The sequence below is a fragment of the Siphateles boraxobius genome, unplaced genomic scaffold (genome assembly GCF_051911475.1).
Source record: "Siphateles boraxobius isolate OS27281-9 unplaced genomic scaffold, OSU_SipBor_1 86, whole genome shotgun sequence".
Classification (NCBI taxonomy): Eukaryota; Metazoa; Chordata; class Actinopteri; order Cypriniformes; family Leuciscidae; genus Siphateles; species Siphateles boraxobius.
This window is the reverse complement of record NW_027509215.1, coordinates 1,974,410-1,993,315: the sequence shown is the minus strand read 5'-3', so window position 1 is coordinate 1,993,315 and position 18,906 is coordinate 1,974,410. Positions and strand designations below refer to the sequence as shown.

The window sequence follows — 18,906 nt, the reverse complement described above, 5'->3', positions numbered from 1 at the left end:
GGGTCAAGACCTTTAACCTGGATAAAAGAGAGGTAAGTGTGTGTGAGAGATCCCACTTCATCTCTTCATGTGTGACCTGAAACAAACATAATGAATGTGTACTTCCTGCAGCCCTGTTACCATGACAACCACCCTGCCTTTTGCCCTTTAACCTTTAAGAGTTTTCTAAATAGGGCTTTGTTCATTTTTGGGGATTGTTTTCTCGTCTCTTACACACACACACACACACACACACACACACACACACACACACACACACACACACACACACACACACACACACACACACACACCTGCATTAGAAGAGATTCTGAAGTGAAGAGTTTGGATGTCTGTGTGTCTCGTTGCTATAAATCTTGGTTTGGCTTTGACTGGCCACTGAATACTGGATGGTACAACTGATTCTTTTGTACCAGGATAAAGATGAGGCTGCTGTATTTTCTTCTCTTCACCCTGCAGAAAGGTGAGCAAATGCAAACAATCTTCTGTCAGTAGTGAGGGCGCGTGAGTGAGTTCATCACCCTGAAACTGACATTTAGATGATGATAATTCTCAGTTTCTGCAATATTTTTAATTGACATATTAGAATGATTTCTGAAGGATCATGTGACACTGAAGACTGGAGTAATGATGCTGAAAATTCAGCTTTGCCAACACAGGAATAAATTACATTTTAAAACTTTCCTGTTGCTCAAACAGTAGAGCGTTGATGCTTGCAACGCCAAGTTCATGGGTTTGATTCCCAGGGAAAGCAAGAACTGATAATAATGTAAATGTGTTCCTTGAAATGAAATGTAAGTCGCTTTGGATAAAAGCGTCTGCCAAATGTAAAACATTAAAAAAGAAAACAGTTAATGTAATATTTAAGGACAAAAAATACTTTTAATATACTTTTCAATTTGAAACTAGCAACAATTTAGTATCAAATTCTACAATTATGCATTTTCAAAATGTACATGATTCTTATGTCCTGCATTTTTCTTATCCATTAACTCAATGCATATGTTATAAAAGTGTTTTTATTATTATTATTTAATTAACTTTTGTTGCATAAAATAGACCTCAATTGTAACATTTTTTTTACAAATTGTATATGGAGTTTTTCTTTGGGGTTGTAGCTTGATAATCTATTTACGTTGATTTGTATTGAAATTGAGTGCATGTATAATTTTGCTGATTTTTCAAATGTACAATATTTTTTTTAAATTGTTAAAGGATTCTATTAGTCCTGTTCCTATGAACATACGATGTACTTATTATATTTATTACAATAACTTGGTAATAACACTAACCCTGAACCTACCCCTAAACATAACTTTACTGTTAATTTATATTAACCTACTCTTTCTTAGGTAAGTACACGTAAGTGCATGTACTGTAAAATAAAGTGCAACCACCCAGTTTAGAATGTTACGGGGATAACATATGGGAATACAACATTAATTTACGACAAAAAAATGTGGAACATTTGTACTTTCTCTATGCAGTTCATGGCACTGCAGTTTTCTGCCCAGAAACAAGTGACCTCAGTTCTGATGAGCTTCTGATTGGTGAGTGCAATCAACATAAACAAACAAATCCACAGGAGAAATTAGACAGGATTTTTTAAATACAATTTTAAATAAATAATATTATAATAACATAATAGTCTGTATTTAACTACATACACAATCCTTTATCTTTAAAATATATGTGTGTCGCACAGGTTGTCTGGGTGTGCGGTTCAGCTGGCTGTACTCTGTGTTTGATGACCTGCGGTCAGTGCTGGAGTTTGCGGTCAATCTGCGGTGTGAGACTGGACTCTGTCCAGCGGACATTCAAAACCACGGACATTACTGCAGCAACGCAAACACACGGGGCACCGCGCACACGCACATTCCGCCTGCCGACACACTCGACCGGTGAGAGCACACGCAGTGAGAAAGAGAGAAATGAGAAACGGATAAAATTAGACTCAGGAGGGGGTATAAAGATTTTAAATGGATGTATTAACTTCACAGTGGAGTCCACACTCACTTATCGCAGGCTCTGACCCCTCTTTCTGCCTGTTAGCTGCTTCTCTATGTATGCAGTTGGGGAAAAGAGATTAAAAATTAAAACATGCAGAGCAGTGACGTGTATTAAAAAAAAAAAACATGCACTTTATATTCATGTGCATGATATATTAATATAAATGCACACATTTAAACATAAATTAATATAAATTCCAACATATACTCGCACCTGCATGGGCAAGGAACAATTCTTCTTTAAGTGAGATGTTTTTCATTTTCTTTCATTATTCTTTTGCCCTATTATTCTATTTTCTGTAAAGCTGTTAAAAAGTATAATGCTAAATACATGCAAATTAATAGAAAATTGAAATGAATGTGATTGTGTTTGTAGCTGTTGTCTTAACCACTGGAGATGTTCTCAAGAGCTAAAGGACAGAAACTGCAGTCGCAGGACACCAATGTACAACAACTACACCTGCAGCTACAACTCCAGTTGTGGTACACTTAGTCTTAAAACTTTTTCATTGCAGATTTTTACATTTCAAAGAGCCTTAAAGGAAAGCATTTCCATCAAGGAGATAAAATTTTGATCACTAGCATTTATATGGTATGATTACACTGTTATATGGAGAAAAGAGTTAGCTGACCTCCGTTGTGTCCAACTTCTGCAGATACGTCTGCAGATTTCTGTGAGGAAGGATTCTGCCATTGTGATTGGACAGTTATAGACTGCATCAGCTCCAACCATGCAGTCACACAACAGGATGGAGATAACCAACCAATCACATCACAGACAGGTAAAAGTATTATATCAGAGCACAAGCACCTTTACCTTTCAAAGATGAAATGAAGTCACTAGATGTTCACAGTCCTAACAACAAACAGACATGTCAGTGGCATATGAGTGCTGATATAAATATTTTACATGATAGCATTAAAAAGTATCAAAGTTTCATCTTTCTTTCACTGTATGTTCCATTCAGTCCCTCCCTTTGTGACTGATCTACCTGATAATGACACCTACACCAGTGATGTGCTCAATGGAACAGGTGAGGCTGTTGAGACCCACATTAGCTCATTGTTTTATCTTTATTTGTTCAATTCCATTCACATTTATTTGTACAGTGCTTTTCACAATACATATTGTTTCACAGCAACTTTACAGAAAATGGATTGTTTCTACATTACAATTAGAGTAATCTGTTATCAGAGGTGACTGTGTCTAAGTAATGTCTATATGTCAGAAATGTTCAATTCTAAGATAATACAAGGCATGCAGTTAGCTAACATCATTTATTCAATTAGGCAGAAACAATGAGCTTGTAAAAGCAATTATTTCAAGTTGTGATCATAATGATTACAATAGAAAATTTGGCAATTATGCATGTTGACTCAGAGTTGGCGTCATCTGAAGTCCTCGCAGGGGTTGGTGCCATCTCTTCACAGGTGTTGAGTCATCTGAAATCTTTGTAAGAGGCTGGATCCAAACTGATGCTGGCATATGCTCTAGTTTTAAGATGCATTATGTGAATGTCTGGATTAAATGTGTCTTTAATCTAGATTCAGACTGTGAGAATATGTCTGAGCGCTGAACATTATAGGGAAGGCTATTCCACAGTTAGGAGCCAAATGCGAAAACGATCTACCTCCTTTTGTACCTATCATTTTGGACCGTTGCCATTTTGTTTATTTAAATGGGGGTATTATCCAAGTTAACATCAGTAAATTATGGAGTGCTGCAAGGGTCTGTTTTAGGCCCTCTGCTATTTTCAATATACTGTACATGCTGCCCTTGCTATAGGTACTATCACAAATGTTCAGACGTTTGTGATTTTAAAGAGTGTGATAGAATGTGGGGCGATAGAAGATCGGTTAAATACACAGGAGCTAAACCATTTAGGCCTTTATAAGTCAGTAGCAATATTTTGTAATCGATACGGAACTTAATAGGTAACCGGTGTAGAGATGATAAAATTTGAGTTATTGGATCATTATTATCTTGACCTGGTAAGAACTCTAGCAGCTGCATTTTGGACTAGCTTGTTTAATGAGGATACAGGACAACCCACCAATAGTGCATTACAGTAATCCAGTGTCGAGGTCATGAATGCATGAACATGTTTTTTTTGCATCGGAAATAGATAACATATTCTGTAGCTTAGCCATGTTTCTGAGGTGGAAGAATGCTGTTTTTGACAAATGAAATATAGTTTTCAAAAGACAACCACTGTCTGTTTCTGTTTCTTTTGTAACACCCAGGTCTTTGTAGAGGATGAAGTAAAAGTACATTATTCTAGATACAAATTGTATTCTAAGAGATTCTTTGTACAGGTTTTTGGTCCAATAACTAATACCTCAGTCTTATCAAAATTTAATATAATTTTTTTAGCAGAGTAGCAAAATAGCAGAGGGCCTAAAACAGACACTTGCAGCACTCAATAATTTACTGACGCTAACTTGGATAATACCCCGTTTAAGTAAACAAAATGGTAAAGACGATCTAAACCACCTTAATGCCGGTCAGTGAATACCATTGTTATCAATCTAAGAGTATGTTATGATCTATAGTGTCGAAGACAGCACTAAAATCAAGTAAAACTAGTATTGAGATGCAGCCTTTGTCAGAAGCTAGAAGTAAGTAATTTGTAACTTTAACAAGCGCCGTTTCTGTGTTATGATGGGACCTGAATCCTGATTAAGACTAAATTAAGTTTCTGTAAGGCACAGTACATCAAAACAGTTTTTTGTGATTTCACTCCCAGTCCTCATTATTTTTGCCTTTATATTTGCAATACCTGTACTGCTTTTAAAATGTGTTTTATATACTTTATAAATGACTTGATTTCAGATTTGTGTAACAATGAAGAGACCAGCCTACTTGCTGAGAGAGTGAGAGTGAGAGAGACAGAGATAGATTTAGATATCTTGCTGATCAACTAACAGTGTGGTTTCTGTCTCAGACAGGGTGAAGCTTTCTCCATCAGACATCGACATGGAGCTCATGTTCTATGGTAATGCACAGAAATACAGGATTTGTTAATATAAACAAACATATTCAGAAAAATAAATAAATATAATATTTTTTAAATAAATATAAACCTTTTTTAATATTTAACTACCACTGAAAAGTTTGGGGTCAGTACGATAAAAAAAACTAATACTTTTATTTAGCATGGATTAATTAAATGAATCAAAAGTAACATTAAATACATTTATAATGTTATAAAAGATTTTTTATTAAAATAAATGCCGTTTCCCCCCCCCCCCCCTTTCTACTAATCAAAGAATCCTGTAAAAAATAATCATGGTTTCCACAAAGATATCAAGCAGCACAACTGTTTTCGACATTGATAATAAGGAAGAAATGTTTCTTGAGCAGCAAATCAGTATATTAGAATGATTAGTGGAGGATAATGTGACACTGAAGACTGGAATAATGATGCTGAAAATTCAGCTTCGCCATCACAGGATTAAATTACATTTTAAAATATGTTAAAGTTGAAAAATAGAACACTTTTTTAAAATTGTAATATTATTTCACAATACTACTGTTTTTTTATCAAATAAATGCAGACTTGATGAGCATGTATATATACTATATATATAGTACTGGAATAAGTAAATAATTACTTTAGAAATATTATTATGAAAAATAAGAACGTGTGTAAAAGGTAGAAATTCTAAATTTTAGATCAGATTTTTGTTGTTGTTGTTGCATAAGAACATTTTCTGTGCAAATAAAAACTTAAACAAAAACAATTTTTTTTTTTTTAAATCATATACAAATACCTCCCTCTTTTGCAGATGTAAATGGCACACTGAATGAGACTATGAGCAACTTCACCAATGAGTTGGTGCTGGTCAACAGCTCTCAGAGCAGCAATATCCAGAGCACAAAGAACCCTGGGATATATCATTCAGGTAACATGCTTCACTAAACTTATATTTAGTCTTTTTTCTGTAGCCCAGAAAATGATTTCTCCCTCGTATTTTAAGTTCTGGTAACTCGAGTAAGCCTCAGCTACCTAAAGAATTCACTGATCTAAGCTTAACTTTATCTTAAGGTCCAGAGGAAGAAGAGAATGAAGCAGAGGAGAGCAAGTGGGACATAAACTCAGAGAGGGGAAGTACAGTTCAGAAAAAGGAAGAGGAGCCAATAGAATATGAGGATGGGGTCTCCAATGGTAAGAGATAAGCTAAACTGAGTAACACCAACACCAAGATGCACTGTGTTGGTTTGTGCATTTTGAGTCATTCACAAACAAATTCATCTCAGCTTGTAAATCAAGGACTTCTTGAAATTCCAGCACACTCACTGCTTACTGTTGTGTTCAAAAACACTTGATCAAATGTGATCAAATAATTCTAAATGAAGACAAGTCTGAGGCTTAAACTGAGGCTATAAGCATTTATTATGCATTAATTTTTTTGCTGGCTTCTTCAAGTTCTAGTTAAGCAATTTAAAAGAAAGAAAGAAAGAAAGAAAGAAATTAAGAAAGAAAGAAAGTAAGAAGGAAAGAAAGAAAGAAAGAAAGAAAGAAAGAAAGAAAGAAAGAAAGAAAGTCTATATACAGTGGCTGAAGATGTAAATTAAGAACCAATGGCAAAAACACCAATATCTACAACAAAACAAATTTGGTACAATAATTATTAAAAACAATATAAATTAACAAATGAAATGGATAGGCCTGTTTGGGCTGATATGGATTGGTGTTTTTTAAGAGATGTGTCTTCTCTGAGAACTATTTTTGTCTATACAATGAAAGTCAATAAGGTTTAAACCAATAACAAAGCTCTCATGACATGTTCTACCCCCCAAATGCAGCTGGACAGTACGCAACAGAAGGTCAAAATTTTTGTGGGGTCACAGATTAAATTTTCAATGCTATTAATATATGTAAATAAACATTTAATCTTAAAGGGTTAGTTCACCCAAAAATTACTCGCCTTCATGTTGTTCCAAACCCGTAAGACTTTCGTTCGTTTTTTAAACACAAATTAAGATCTTTTTCATAAAATCTAAGCGATTTCTGTCTCTTAGATGACAGCTATGCAACTACCACTTTGACGCTTCAAAAAGTTCCTGAAGAGATCGTAAAACTAGTCTTTATGAATTGACCGGTTTAGTCAACATTTTCTGTAGAGACTCGATCGCATTATATGATGAACAGTTTGAATTTAGGCTTTTATTCACATATAAACATTGATCAGCAAACATAAACGACGTTTCATAAAAGACACGTGCCATCTTTTGTACTTTTCGTTTTGCAGTAAGAGCAGTTTATTTAGGGCGTCTCTGACGCTGAAGATCTTTTTTTTTTTTTTTTGATGAATGTCAATTTAGTCAGATTATAAATAGTTTTGTTTATAATTAGTAAGACTGGTTTTGGTTTTTGTTTCTTTCTTTGATTTGGCACTGTCTGGTTCTTTTCTCTTTACCTCTTTGTTTTGTGAACTTTCTTTTTCGTAGGATTTGTATCTAAATGGTACACTTATTCAATTAATTATATTGAGGTACTCTTTACATTTTTTCTTCTCATTATAATAAATCCTCAACATACTTCAATTGGACGGGTTTGTGTGAGATGTTTTTCCAGTACACGTTCAGTATTTTAATGTTGCACGCTTTACTCTCCCCTAGACCTAAAAGGTTTGTAACACAGAGGCTCAACTGTATGCTTGACACGCGAGAAAAAACCTCTTGCAGAAGCTAAAAAGCGCTGCGTAACATGAAAATTAATCTCAATGGTTCTCGCACATTAAGCATGTGCAAGAACATCAACATTCTTGACCTTCGTTTACCAGATTTGATGTGTGCGTTTATATGTTTATATGTGAAAAAAGTCTGTTCATCATCTAAAGAAATTGTGTCTCTTCAGAAAATTTGGACTAAACCTCTCAATTTGTAAGGATTAGTTTTACAATCTATGAACTTTTAGAAATGTCAAAGTGGTAGTTGCGTAGCTGTCAACGGAGGCACAGAAATTGCCCAGATTTGATTAGAAATATCTTTATTTGTGTTTTTATGTGTTGAAAGACTTACAGTTTTGGAACGACATGAGGATAAGTACTTAATGACAGAATTAAATTTTTTTGGATGAACTAACCCTTTAAGACCAGAACCTGTGACCTGTGCTGCTACTTTCTGTATTTTAGTTACTTCTGTGCTGATGACAGAACATCGGGGCAGAGACAAAGAGGAGATCCTTACTACCCACAATGCAATGGAGTGGAGCACAGACAGTGAGCATGTCTTATCATACTGAAAACACATACGCAAAAAGACTTCATTAAAACATTCAGCATGTTTTCTGACTGTAATATTTCTTTGGTTTTATGACAGATGAGCTCACTGTTAGCATAGCGCTAACCACAATAACAGAATCACAGACTGTCACAGACGTACCAGATACATACACAAACACGCATTCAAACACACACAGTCTTCACTATACACCCCACACAACACCAACAACATACACACACACTCACACACAATCTGACCATCATTCATCTGAGGAGGACGACGATGAGAGTGATAAAGACACCTTTCATTTAGCTGCAAGCAAACCTGTCGCACACACACTTGTACATACTACACACACTGTAAAACCAGTTACACACACATCCGGTACACATACTACAACTAATTACTCAAATGACATCGCTAAACCGTATGTCAGCCCACCTTTACACATCCAAACAGAGGAAAAGAGTGATGAGTCAATGGAGGAGAGAGAAGAGGAGCAGGAAATGACAGAGAGTGACAAAGAAATAGAAAAACATTTAACACAAACTAATCAAAGCCTTTTTATAGTTCTGACCACACCCACTAAAATAACAACCAATCAAAACTCACTTCACAAAACAACCTCGCCCACTGCTACTAATAAAAACACAGTGGCTGCATCCACTTTTGTGCAACTTCCGTCTATAAGAGGAAGTGAAGAGAGAGAGATACGAGTTGAAGAGATGGAGAGAGAGAGTGAGGAAGATAAAGAGACAGAGAGAGAGAGTGATTTAATAGTATACCGACCAAACAAGAGTCAGGAAAACAGTGCAGAAAATGGCGACTTAAGCGCAACCAAACCGACAATTCAAACACGAGCCAACACGAAGCCATCTCCGTCTAAAGAGGTTGATAGGCACAATATAGAAAGCAAGGAAGATCTACAAAGTGATGAAGAAGAGGACTCAGTCAATACCCGAACAACCACGATCCCATCCAGGGTCAGCGAGGTCAGTCCATACATGTGGATAATCCCAGCACAGTTCCTTAAACCTCCAATACACAGTGCATCACCAAGACCAACGGTTTACCCAGCTGCAAAACCAACTAGGAACAACAAGACCACGTCTACAGTTCACAAGCCTGTCAGCACATGGACCACAAAATCAGGACATGCTGCTGTTGAAATCATCCCCCATCCCCAGGAACCTCCCCGTCCCACCCTGGATCAGTTACCATCATTGACCACTACTGCTCACCAAGAGTCTGCTGAGGAAGAGGAGCATGAGGAAGAGGAAGAGGGAGAAAAAGAGCCATCTGACAGCTCACAGGAATCAGAGAAAATCGGTAACTGTGACAATCCACATCTGCTACTTCAATACAAACAATATGATTTAGCCAAGCAGGATGTGTTCCTTATATCAACCAAATAGGCCCAAACTTCATAACATACTCATGAAATCAGATGAAAATGACTGGTTGATGATAATCCTGTTCCTGAATTCTAATTGGTTTATCGGTATGGTAATGTTGTACCAGAATGTTCATCCAAGAACATGTACTGCTTGAGCAAATTACGTTAAGCTATTCTCCAAACACTCCTGCATATGCGTCTGTACTCCAGAGAAATCAGAATGTGCGTGTGTGTGTGTGTGATTCCAAGAGTCTCACCGGGTCCGGAGACGGGCGGCGCCATTCTTTGCCTGGTCTCTCCTGGAGGCCGCTGGACTGTCAGACCTGCAGCAGCAAGAAGACTCTGAAGGTGAAAAATTTTAAAGAGAAAGATAGACCAAAACGTACATATACAGACAGTATCCATCTCTCATTGCATAATTGAACATTTGAAGAATTAAAGGCAGGGTAGGTCATTTGTTATAGAATTTTTTTTGTTATGCTGGTTGAAAATCTAGCAATCACTAAGTTAATTGGTCTAAATGTACCTATATGTATATCGTCTGTGTAATCTGTAGGACTATAAAATGTTCGTCCAATCATTGCATTTGGACCGAAAGCAGTGATTGGACGATTTAATACAGCGTCCCAGCTGCCTGTCAATGTATGTATTTTCATACCTCCCCGTACCCTGCTCGTGCCAACATTTTTTATTATTATAATGTTAGGTGCTTTGAGACATGAGGTAGTTTAACACCGTCTCTCATGGCACTTCTGTTTGCTCCCGGCTGTACGTGTTCATGTGTTTTGAAGGAGGCGTGGCTTTTGAGACGCTCGGAAGGGAGGGTGGGATCTTGTGCATTCAAAGCTAGCTTGCTATTGCTTACCTCTCTGAAAATTGCCTACCCTACCTTTAAGGCAAACCCCATAGATGTATAAGGGTTAAACATTTTAAAGGGGCATTCAGCAACTATTTCAACTTAATAAAACCGTTTAGAAATCATTTGGATGGTTTAATAACCTGTTCTGGTGAGAATGGTGACTTTCCCCGCTCCCCCCAACGTTCCTAGGCAGAAAACCAACCTTGCAACATGAGGATTAACGTCCCGGTAAGTTGGAAATAGGAAGTCTCGTTAGAAGCGAGAACGACCGAGAAACACAAACTGCTTTACGGCAATTCAACATAAACACACACGCCGCCCTCAATGATGTATTACCCACCTCGGTAGACATAGCTCCACATGATAAAGTTGTCCGACTCTGATAATAACAAATGCACATGAACAGCGATAGAAAGGGGGAGGAGGGTGCCACAAGTGAGTTTTCTTACGACATTGTTGTGAAATATACGCCTCACAGCTGTTAGTGGAGCTTGTTGACAAAACATGCGACAACAAAAGTGAAAATCAAATCAGCGAAGAAATAGCTAGAGTTGCCGAATGCCCCTTTAAATAATAGATATCATCATACTTTCCCTTTTGATTAATCACAGTACATTAAGAAAACTGATTTGTATTACAAGTTTTCTGCAAACAAGACATTATCTAATTCAATTAAATATGAACTTAATTATGTACATTTCCAGAATAGAAATTCTTGTCTCATTTTGTTAATTTATTACAGGTTTTTACAGAAATGATTTTGGATCTCTTTTTATCACTCCATAAATCAGAAATACTCAACAGCCAGAAATAAAATAAGTATTTACTGTGTTTTAGGTATAAAATATTATATAAATTAGACGAACAATATATGAACATACCACTCTGCAAAAACCTTTAGAATATAAATAGGAAAAAAAACGGATACCGGTAATTTGGTGTTTGTAAGTGCTATTAAAGAGGAGATTTCAGACTTAGTGCATGAGAAAAAAAATTTGTTTTAAGAAAACAGCCTTTTAAATATATGTATTGCAATTGAAATCTACGGATGCAAATAGAAAAAATCGTATAGTATGTTTTGGATACTTTGTATTTGTATTCAGATGTTTTTGTATCTTGGATAATTTGAATTTTATTTCCACTAGCCTGAAAAAATACATGTTCTGGATGCAAAATAGCCTAAAATCTCAAAATTGAACAGTGTGTGAAAAAATGGTTTTGCCTGTAGTGTCATGCCTTGAAATACACATCTACTCTATCATTCGACCCATCTATACAACACTGAAGCCAGCTGTAGTCTGGTTAATTTGTATTCATGCTGCAAAGTCAAGCTACAAATGCTGGTAGAATTTCAGACTAAAGCATTATGACATTTTAAAAAGACAAATTATAGCTTTAGTGGAGCTAAAATATCACCACAATGGTATGGTTTTTCTACGGGAAATAACTATATTCCAGCATCAAAAAAGTGTGGCTACATGTACAATGTGTGTGTGTGTTAATTTATTACAGGTTTTTACAGAAAGGATTTTGGATCTCTTTTTATCACTCCATAAATCAGAAATACTCAACAGCCAGAAATAAAATAAGTATTTACTGTGTTTTAGGTATAAAATATTATATAAATTAGACGAACAATATATGAACATACCACTCTGCAAAAACCTTTAGAATATAAATAGGAAAAAAAACGGATACCGGTAATTTGGTGTTTGTAAGTGCTATTAAAGAGGAGATTTCAGACTTAGTGCATGAGAAAAAAAAATTGTTTTAAGAAAACAGCCTTTTAAATATATGTATTGCAATTGAAATCTACGGATGCAAATAGAAAAAATCTTATAGTGTGTTTTGGATACTTTGTATTTGTATTCAGATGTTTTTGTATCTTGGATAATTTTAATTTTATTTCCACTAGCCTGAAAAAATACATGTTCTGGATGCAAAATAGCCTAAAATCTCAAAATTGAACAGTGTGTGAAAAAATGGTTTTGCCTGTAGTGTCATGCCTTGAAATACACATCTACTCTATCATTCGACCCATCTATACAACACTGAAGCCAGCTGTAGTCTGGTTAATTTGTATTCATGCTGCAAAGTCAAGCTACAAATGCTGGTAGAATTTCAGACTAAAGCATTATGACATTTTAAAAAGACAAATTATAGCTTTAGTGGAGCTAAAATATCACCACAATGGTATGGTTTTTCTACGGGAAATAACTATATTCCAGCATCAAAAAAGTGTGGCTACATGTACAATGTGTGTGTGTGTGTGTGTGTGTGTGTGTTTGTAGAGTGCAGCACATCTTTCCTCCAGTACAGTGCATCTGGACAGGTGTTGAGGGACATGTCTGCTCTGGGAGAAATGCTGCACTGTCTGACTGGACGATGTCCTCATGAGTATCAACACTATGGCTGCCACTGTGGACAACAGGGGACAGGAAACCCCGTAGACCAACTGGACCGGTCAGAACACACATTTCTACACTGGCAAAAATGCTGGAATCACACACACACACACACACACTCTTGATTTCAGATGGTTCAGATGTATGTCAACCGCAAATGATTCTCAGTTCTTGTCTTATATCTTCACTCAGTGTATGTAAAGAACGTTACTGTTATTGTGCGGTTAAATTCACTGCTGAAGCTGTTGTGTCCTGACTGTCCTTGACGTGTCTCTGTGTCAGGTGCTGTTTTCTGCAGCAGTGCTGTTTGGAGCAGCTTAGTGTGCTAGGCTGCAGAAAAAACAGAAAACTCAACGCTCAAATCAGCTGCCAAAAAGGAAAGCCTCGATGTACGACATTACACACGTGAAAGCATGCAAAAACCTTCGTACTTCACAATTAAGAAAGTTTTTCACGGAGGTCGGTTTTATGTTAATGATTGTTTTGTGTATGTGTGGCAGGTTCAGGTGTGAGTGTGTGTGACCGGCTGCAGTGCGTCTGCGATCGCTCGACTGCCGAGTGTATGGCGGCTTCACACTTTAACCAATCAGTCACCTCCTCATGTTCCGGGCCCCGCCCACCGTGCCTCCGAAAGCCTCATTCTTCAACACAATCAGCCAGTCAGGACTCCAGTGAGGAGAGCAATGAAATGACCCCATCACGGCATCAAATGAACACACAAAACCAATCAAACACGCACATTCAGCCACATAAACCCACACTCAACAAGAACCCCCAACACAGCAAACCACAACTGGGCATCAAAGATGAGGAGGAGGAGGAGGAGGAGGAGGAGGAGGAGGAGCAGGAGCCAGGAATGGAAAAAGAAGAGGAGGAGGAAGGAAAAGAACAAGAAGAAGAGGAGGAAAAGGAATTGGAGCAGTAGGAGAAGGTGGTTCTATAATTTGTAACATTTTCAGAGAGCTCTCAATGATAGAGGAATCAGTAAGAAAAGATGTAATCTGAACTCACTCGGTATCCAGTGGCCACACAAGATCATCTAAGATCTGCAGCTTCTCCTCCGCTTGTGTTCTGCTGAAAGATTGCGTTTTTGTGCTGAATCCTGAATGCCAGTTGTATTTTTACTGTAAGTTTCTCAGTATTTTTTTTATCCAATTGTAACTGATTATTGTTTAATTAAAAATAAATGCATTTATTATGTAAAAATTTTGAATCCACATAAAATATGTTGAGATTACAGGAGACCATTTAGCTTAGGCTTTCTGAATTTCTTTAAATCTATAGAAATATTGGAGATGTGGCAGGCGATCTGGATTTAAGTCCAACCAATTTTCCAAATACCATTGCCCTGTTATCTCTCTGCTCCAGTATTATTTTATTATTATTTATATACTATTATAGATTTTATAAAGATATTTTAATTTAGTTTTAGTTCTATTTCAGTTTGTAATTTTTAGTACTTCAACTCAAAATTATTTCAGTTAGTAATTTTTAGTACTTCAACTCAAAATTATTTCAGTTAGTTACTAATTTCTAAAAGTCAAGAAGGCCAAAAAATGTCTGGGTGAATCCCATGAAAAATACCAAGAAATGTCTGGAGCATTTCACTAAAAAATAAATAAAAAATAACCCTGCATAAAGCAAATTTGAAGGAACATTAAGATGTTATGCATGTTCCCCCAATACTCAGTAGCCTACTGTAATGCAATGGAAAACATATAATCAGAGTACTGTAACATGAAATAAATTACATATTTCATTTAAAAGTGCATTTGTTAAGTATAGTTTTAAGTATACAATGGATGTTATTTTATTTGTTTTTTCTTGACTGGATACTACTAATAGGAAAAATAGAAAAAAATCTGGCACAATTCAGAAGGCATGAAAATATAGAACATCCCCAATGCAGAACACACACACACACACACACACACACACACACACACACACACACACACACACACACACACACACACACACACACACACACACACACACACACACACACACACACACACACACACACACACACACACACACACACACACACACACACACACACACACACACACACAGGAATTCCCATTAAAATGAATGAAGGGTCATATACTGTAACAGGGGCAATGTTTTTCTGTTTGGTTTTTTCAAATAAAAATCAATCAGTCATAATGCAGAATGCACACAGATATGAAGTGGTTAGATTTGAACACCTTTACAATACAGAAAAATAGAAAAAATATCAAAATGAAATTATATACGCTTTCTGGACAAAAAATGTATAAGTATAATTTTAGGGCTCTGCTCATTTTGACCGGCGAGTTAAGGGAGTGCTAAAGGTACAAGAGGAGAGCATAAGGGTTCATTTCACAAGCAAGTTCACCCATATACAAAAAGACAACAGAAACAGTGAGTATTTAAATATAAAATCTTTATTAAGACCATGATCTCGCACATGAAATCTCATTGCACATTAATGTGGCAGACACTGTCAGACAGCGAACCTGGATATGGCTAAATAACACCGAGAGATTTCATTGTAACTTTTATAATCATTTACTGTAGCAACACTGCAGTGGTTTGTACCATTACACATTTGAAATCTAGCATGATGCATGCAGACTTACCTATCCTCACAGAAGCCTGTGAAACACTTACAGTCCCGTATCGACACATCACAATCAACCCCAAATCTAACTCATCTTATTTTTTACTTCTCTCCAAGGAAAAAAATTAAAACATTGTTGTTACATATAACACAACTAAAGAATATTTCAAACAAACCATGTGATAAACACTAAAGTACCGTAAAAGTTCCACCAAGGATGAAATTAAAACATCATATATTGTGAATAAGCAGTTACAGTAAGACTGATTTCCCTTAAAAACAAACAGAATGCAAAAAAGACTCATCGTATCCCTTTGACACACACGCACATCTCTAAAGGTGCATTACAGATGATGTGTCAGAAAAACATCACATACCTATTTCATATTACACCAAAAAATGTATTGCATTAATCTAGAAATTCTTTATGATTTCATCTTTCTACAGAAATAATGTGCCTGATTTCATCACAGCATTAAAAAGTTTTTACACATACTGTTGCAAAGCAACCTCTATTGGAATGCAGCAAGTTACTTAGAGAAATACACAATGGCCAAAGGTCAACTACTGACTATTTCCTGTCCAGTGTCCACCAACATTTTGTCACTGAAATCCTTCCTTTAACACATAAAACTTCCTTTAGACAGATCAGGATCAAAGCAGAAAAGCTGCCATCTCGCTCTCAACTCTTTGAAATCAAGAAATCGATCATATTGAGCATTTAGAGGAGGCCATCTCGGAAGTTTGACCTTTAAATACTTCAAGACATTCTTGACTTTCTTGAAATCCCACAATGCAGTGCAAGGTGCAAGTCCCTATTCATAAACAGACAGACCATTGAAACGTTTCAAAGGCCAAAAAAGGGGCAACAGCATCGCATCATCATTAAATCACCTATAATCAGCATATAAATGTACCACACCTGCACTCCTGTCTGCTCACTTGCCGTTCCGTCCACATAGATGCCTTCACAAAACCAAGACAAGCCAGTTGTATGACAACAAATCTCTTGAACCTATGAAAAGCACCTCAGAATCACCCAAAAATGTCCTAAACAGTTTCTACCAGCTAAACGTAACTGAAATTGATCACAGCTCTCACCACAGGAAGCTCAGATGATGTAAAACATTTCCAGCAAAGTATTTCAGCATCTAACAGTCACAGATAAATTGTCAGAATTCAGCATGACACATTTTTTCGACCCAAGGTAGATGAATAAAGAAAAAAGCAATTCAATGCCCTTGTGGCTCGATATAAAAACAGCTGGTTGATGAATGCAGATCATTTTATCACTGATATCCATCATTTTTTTTCGACTCTTCATTTTTCAGAAGCTGTTTTATGTTTGAGTTCAAGAACACTGCGGTATTTCCACCCTCAAAGAGATTTGAATGGCGGCCGTATGTGGCCATAAAGGAAGGGTGTGGGTGGAGCTCTTTGGTGATGAAAAGCAAATGTTTTGGTTTCTCTATGCAGTGAAGGCAAAATGGAGAGCATAGTGATCACTAAGAACTCTGGGTAAACAAAAGCCCTATTAACATCCACAACACTTAAGTTAAAGGCTAATTGTAGATTAATAAAGGCCAAAACTCGGAGGTTTGCAGTGAAATGTTGGCTAAGCCATGCAAACGATAGACAAATGACACTCTGCAACTATCAGCAATCTTTCATCTAAAAGTATATATATATTTATGTCAAAAATAGGCTATACTATACCTGTGCGATACTGTACACTATAATCATTTATATAGGAGAGATTTGAGTGAGCAGAAATCAATTATGTTCAAATCTCTCTGCTGATGATGGATTAACGTGCTAAAGAAATTAGTCAATGAAAATAAACTAGCAAACTAGCACTTAAGTTAATGCTAGCAGTTAAGTTTCCTAAATGCGTCCAGAGTGAGTCGTTTTTAAATTACTCCTATGAATCAATACATAAAGAAGCTAAAGAATCAAGTGTTTAAAAGACTCAGTTTTGATTCTTGGAGCTGCCTTTAAGTGCAAGAATCAAACTGAAAATCACACACATATGATTCTACAGAGCTGGTGTATGATTGGACAGCTGGTTGTAAAGCTCTGCGTGCTGATTGGTGCAGAATGGAGGTGTGAAGTGCCTGTCCAGTTCGCACCCAATCCCTCTGCTGGACATGAATGTATGAAATGTTTATAGTGAAAGGTGTCTAATGAAGATGAGTGGTTCAGGTGAGTTAAAGGTCACAGGACCAAGCATGTGACCATTTAAAATGTGATAAAGGTAAGTGGTCACATGTCAAAGTTGAGTCTGTGTGATATAGACAAGGTGAAAAGTCATGGTTCAGTAAACGCAGAGGTCAGGGAACTTCATTTCATAGACTGGCACAGACTGGTACTGGGCATGGCCTGATGTCACGGTCACGGTGCCTGAGGGGCTCGGGGGAGGGCTGATTAGAAATGAACAGACAGAACGACCAATCAAATATCAGTTCACACTGAAAAATATTTGATAAACATACTAACACCTTCATTTTCCACCTATGAAAACTCTCAAAGGTCAACTTACCGAATGGTGAGCTCAAATATCTGAGCCAAGCGATCATGCAGCATGTTGGCCTGAAAACACACAGAGGAATGTTCAAATACTGTATCATGGGTTCTTAATTACCACAACACAATGAGTGTGTTAATATGCACAATCTTACAGAAATGGCCCCATATTCTTTCCATGTTGCCACGATTTCACTTGTAATGTAGGAACAAAATGGCTTATATATATCAAATCCCATCTCTTGCTCCGTGTTCGCAAATCAGTATGAATGAACAAAATTATGAAATTGATGGGAAGACTAATTAAAGAGTAAACAGCTCAGCCACTATCACCCCTTCATGCCACGTCAAAATCAAACTGGAAATGGTCTGAACACATGATGACTGGGGGTTTTTAGTGAGCATACAATCTGGTGAAATTAAAGGTAAATCTCTCTCTGTGACAGACAGTGTTTACCGAGCTTGATGACTGATGATCCGAAAATAAGTTGACTATTAAAAGAACAGCTGAACATCAGTTTACAAATAAAATATATTGTTGAAGTTGTTACTACCTTTAGTTATTATTTTGGATAAAATATTAATAAATTTAATAAAAAAACTAACTTGATGAGATTTATACTTGGTTATATATATATATATATATATATATATATATATATATATATATATATATATATAACTGATCATTATTTATAGTTTAAGAGGAATAACAATATTTTTGGACACTAATATATATATATATATATATATATATATATATATATTAGTGTCCAAAAATATTGTTATTCCTCTTAAACTATAAATAATGATCAGTTATCACATCAGCAAAAATGTCCATATTGGTGCATCCCTAGTTTTGTTTTAAAATTAAAGA

At 36.3% G+C, this 18,906-nt stretch overlaps 2 protein-coding genes across 5 annotated transcripts in view; one reads left to right on the top strand and one right to left on the bottom strand.

Annotated features, from left to right (window-relative positions):
* The first annotated feature begins 423 nt into the window (after positions 1-423).
* oc90 (otoconin 90) lies at positions 424-14,107 on the top strand. The gene is made up of 15 exons (XM_077221824.1): positions 424-463; positions 1,488-1,550; positions 1,658-1,901; positions 2,386-2,501; positions 2,678-2,791; positions 2,978-3,043; positions 4,955-5,005; positions 5,799-5,915; positions 6,059-6,178; positions 8,151-8,237; positions 8,338-9,570; positions 9,887-9,985; positions 12,788-12,959; positions 13,184-13,290; positions 13,402-14,107. Exons 1-15 carry the CDS (start codon positions 424-426, stop codon positions 13,824-13,826), a joined length of 3,054 nt encoding a protein of 1,017 aa, XP_077077939.1. The 3' UTR covers positions 13,827-14,107.
* Positions 14,108-15,312: 1,205 nt separating this feature from the next.
* Positions 15,313-18,906, bottom strand: part of efr3a (EFR3 homolog A (S. cerevisiae)) — a 42,799-nt gene continuing 39,205 nt past the window's right edge. For all 4 annotated transcript variants that reach the window (XM_077221953.1, XM_077221954.1, XM_077221955.1 and 1 more), the window contains 2 exons: positions 18,046-18,095; positions 15,313-17,926 (listed from right to left, as the gene is read on the bottom strand). In XM_077221953.1, coding sequence (XP_077078068.1) covers positions 17,821-17,926; positions 18,046-18,095 — 156 coding nt within the window. In that variant the 3' untranslated portion in view covers positions 15,313-17,820. The remainder of the gene's footprint in view (positions 17,927-18,045; positions 18,096-18,906) is intronic.

Bases quoted from the DNA above. Each gene is read 5' to 3' on its own strand.
- oc90 (XM_077221824.1), top strand. From the start codon at position 424: ATGAGGCTGCTGTATTTTCTTCTCTTCACCCTGCAGAAAG. The intron at 2,502-2,677 runs GTCTTAAAACTT...ATACGTCTGCAG, and splicing joins CTCCAGTTGTGGTACACTTA to ATTTCTGTGAGGAAGGATTC. The intron at 12,960-13,183 runs GTCAGAACACAC...TCTCTGTGTCAG, and splicing joins CCCGTAGACCAACTGGACCG to GTGCTGTTTTCTGCAGCAGT.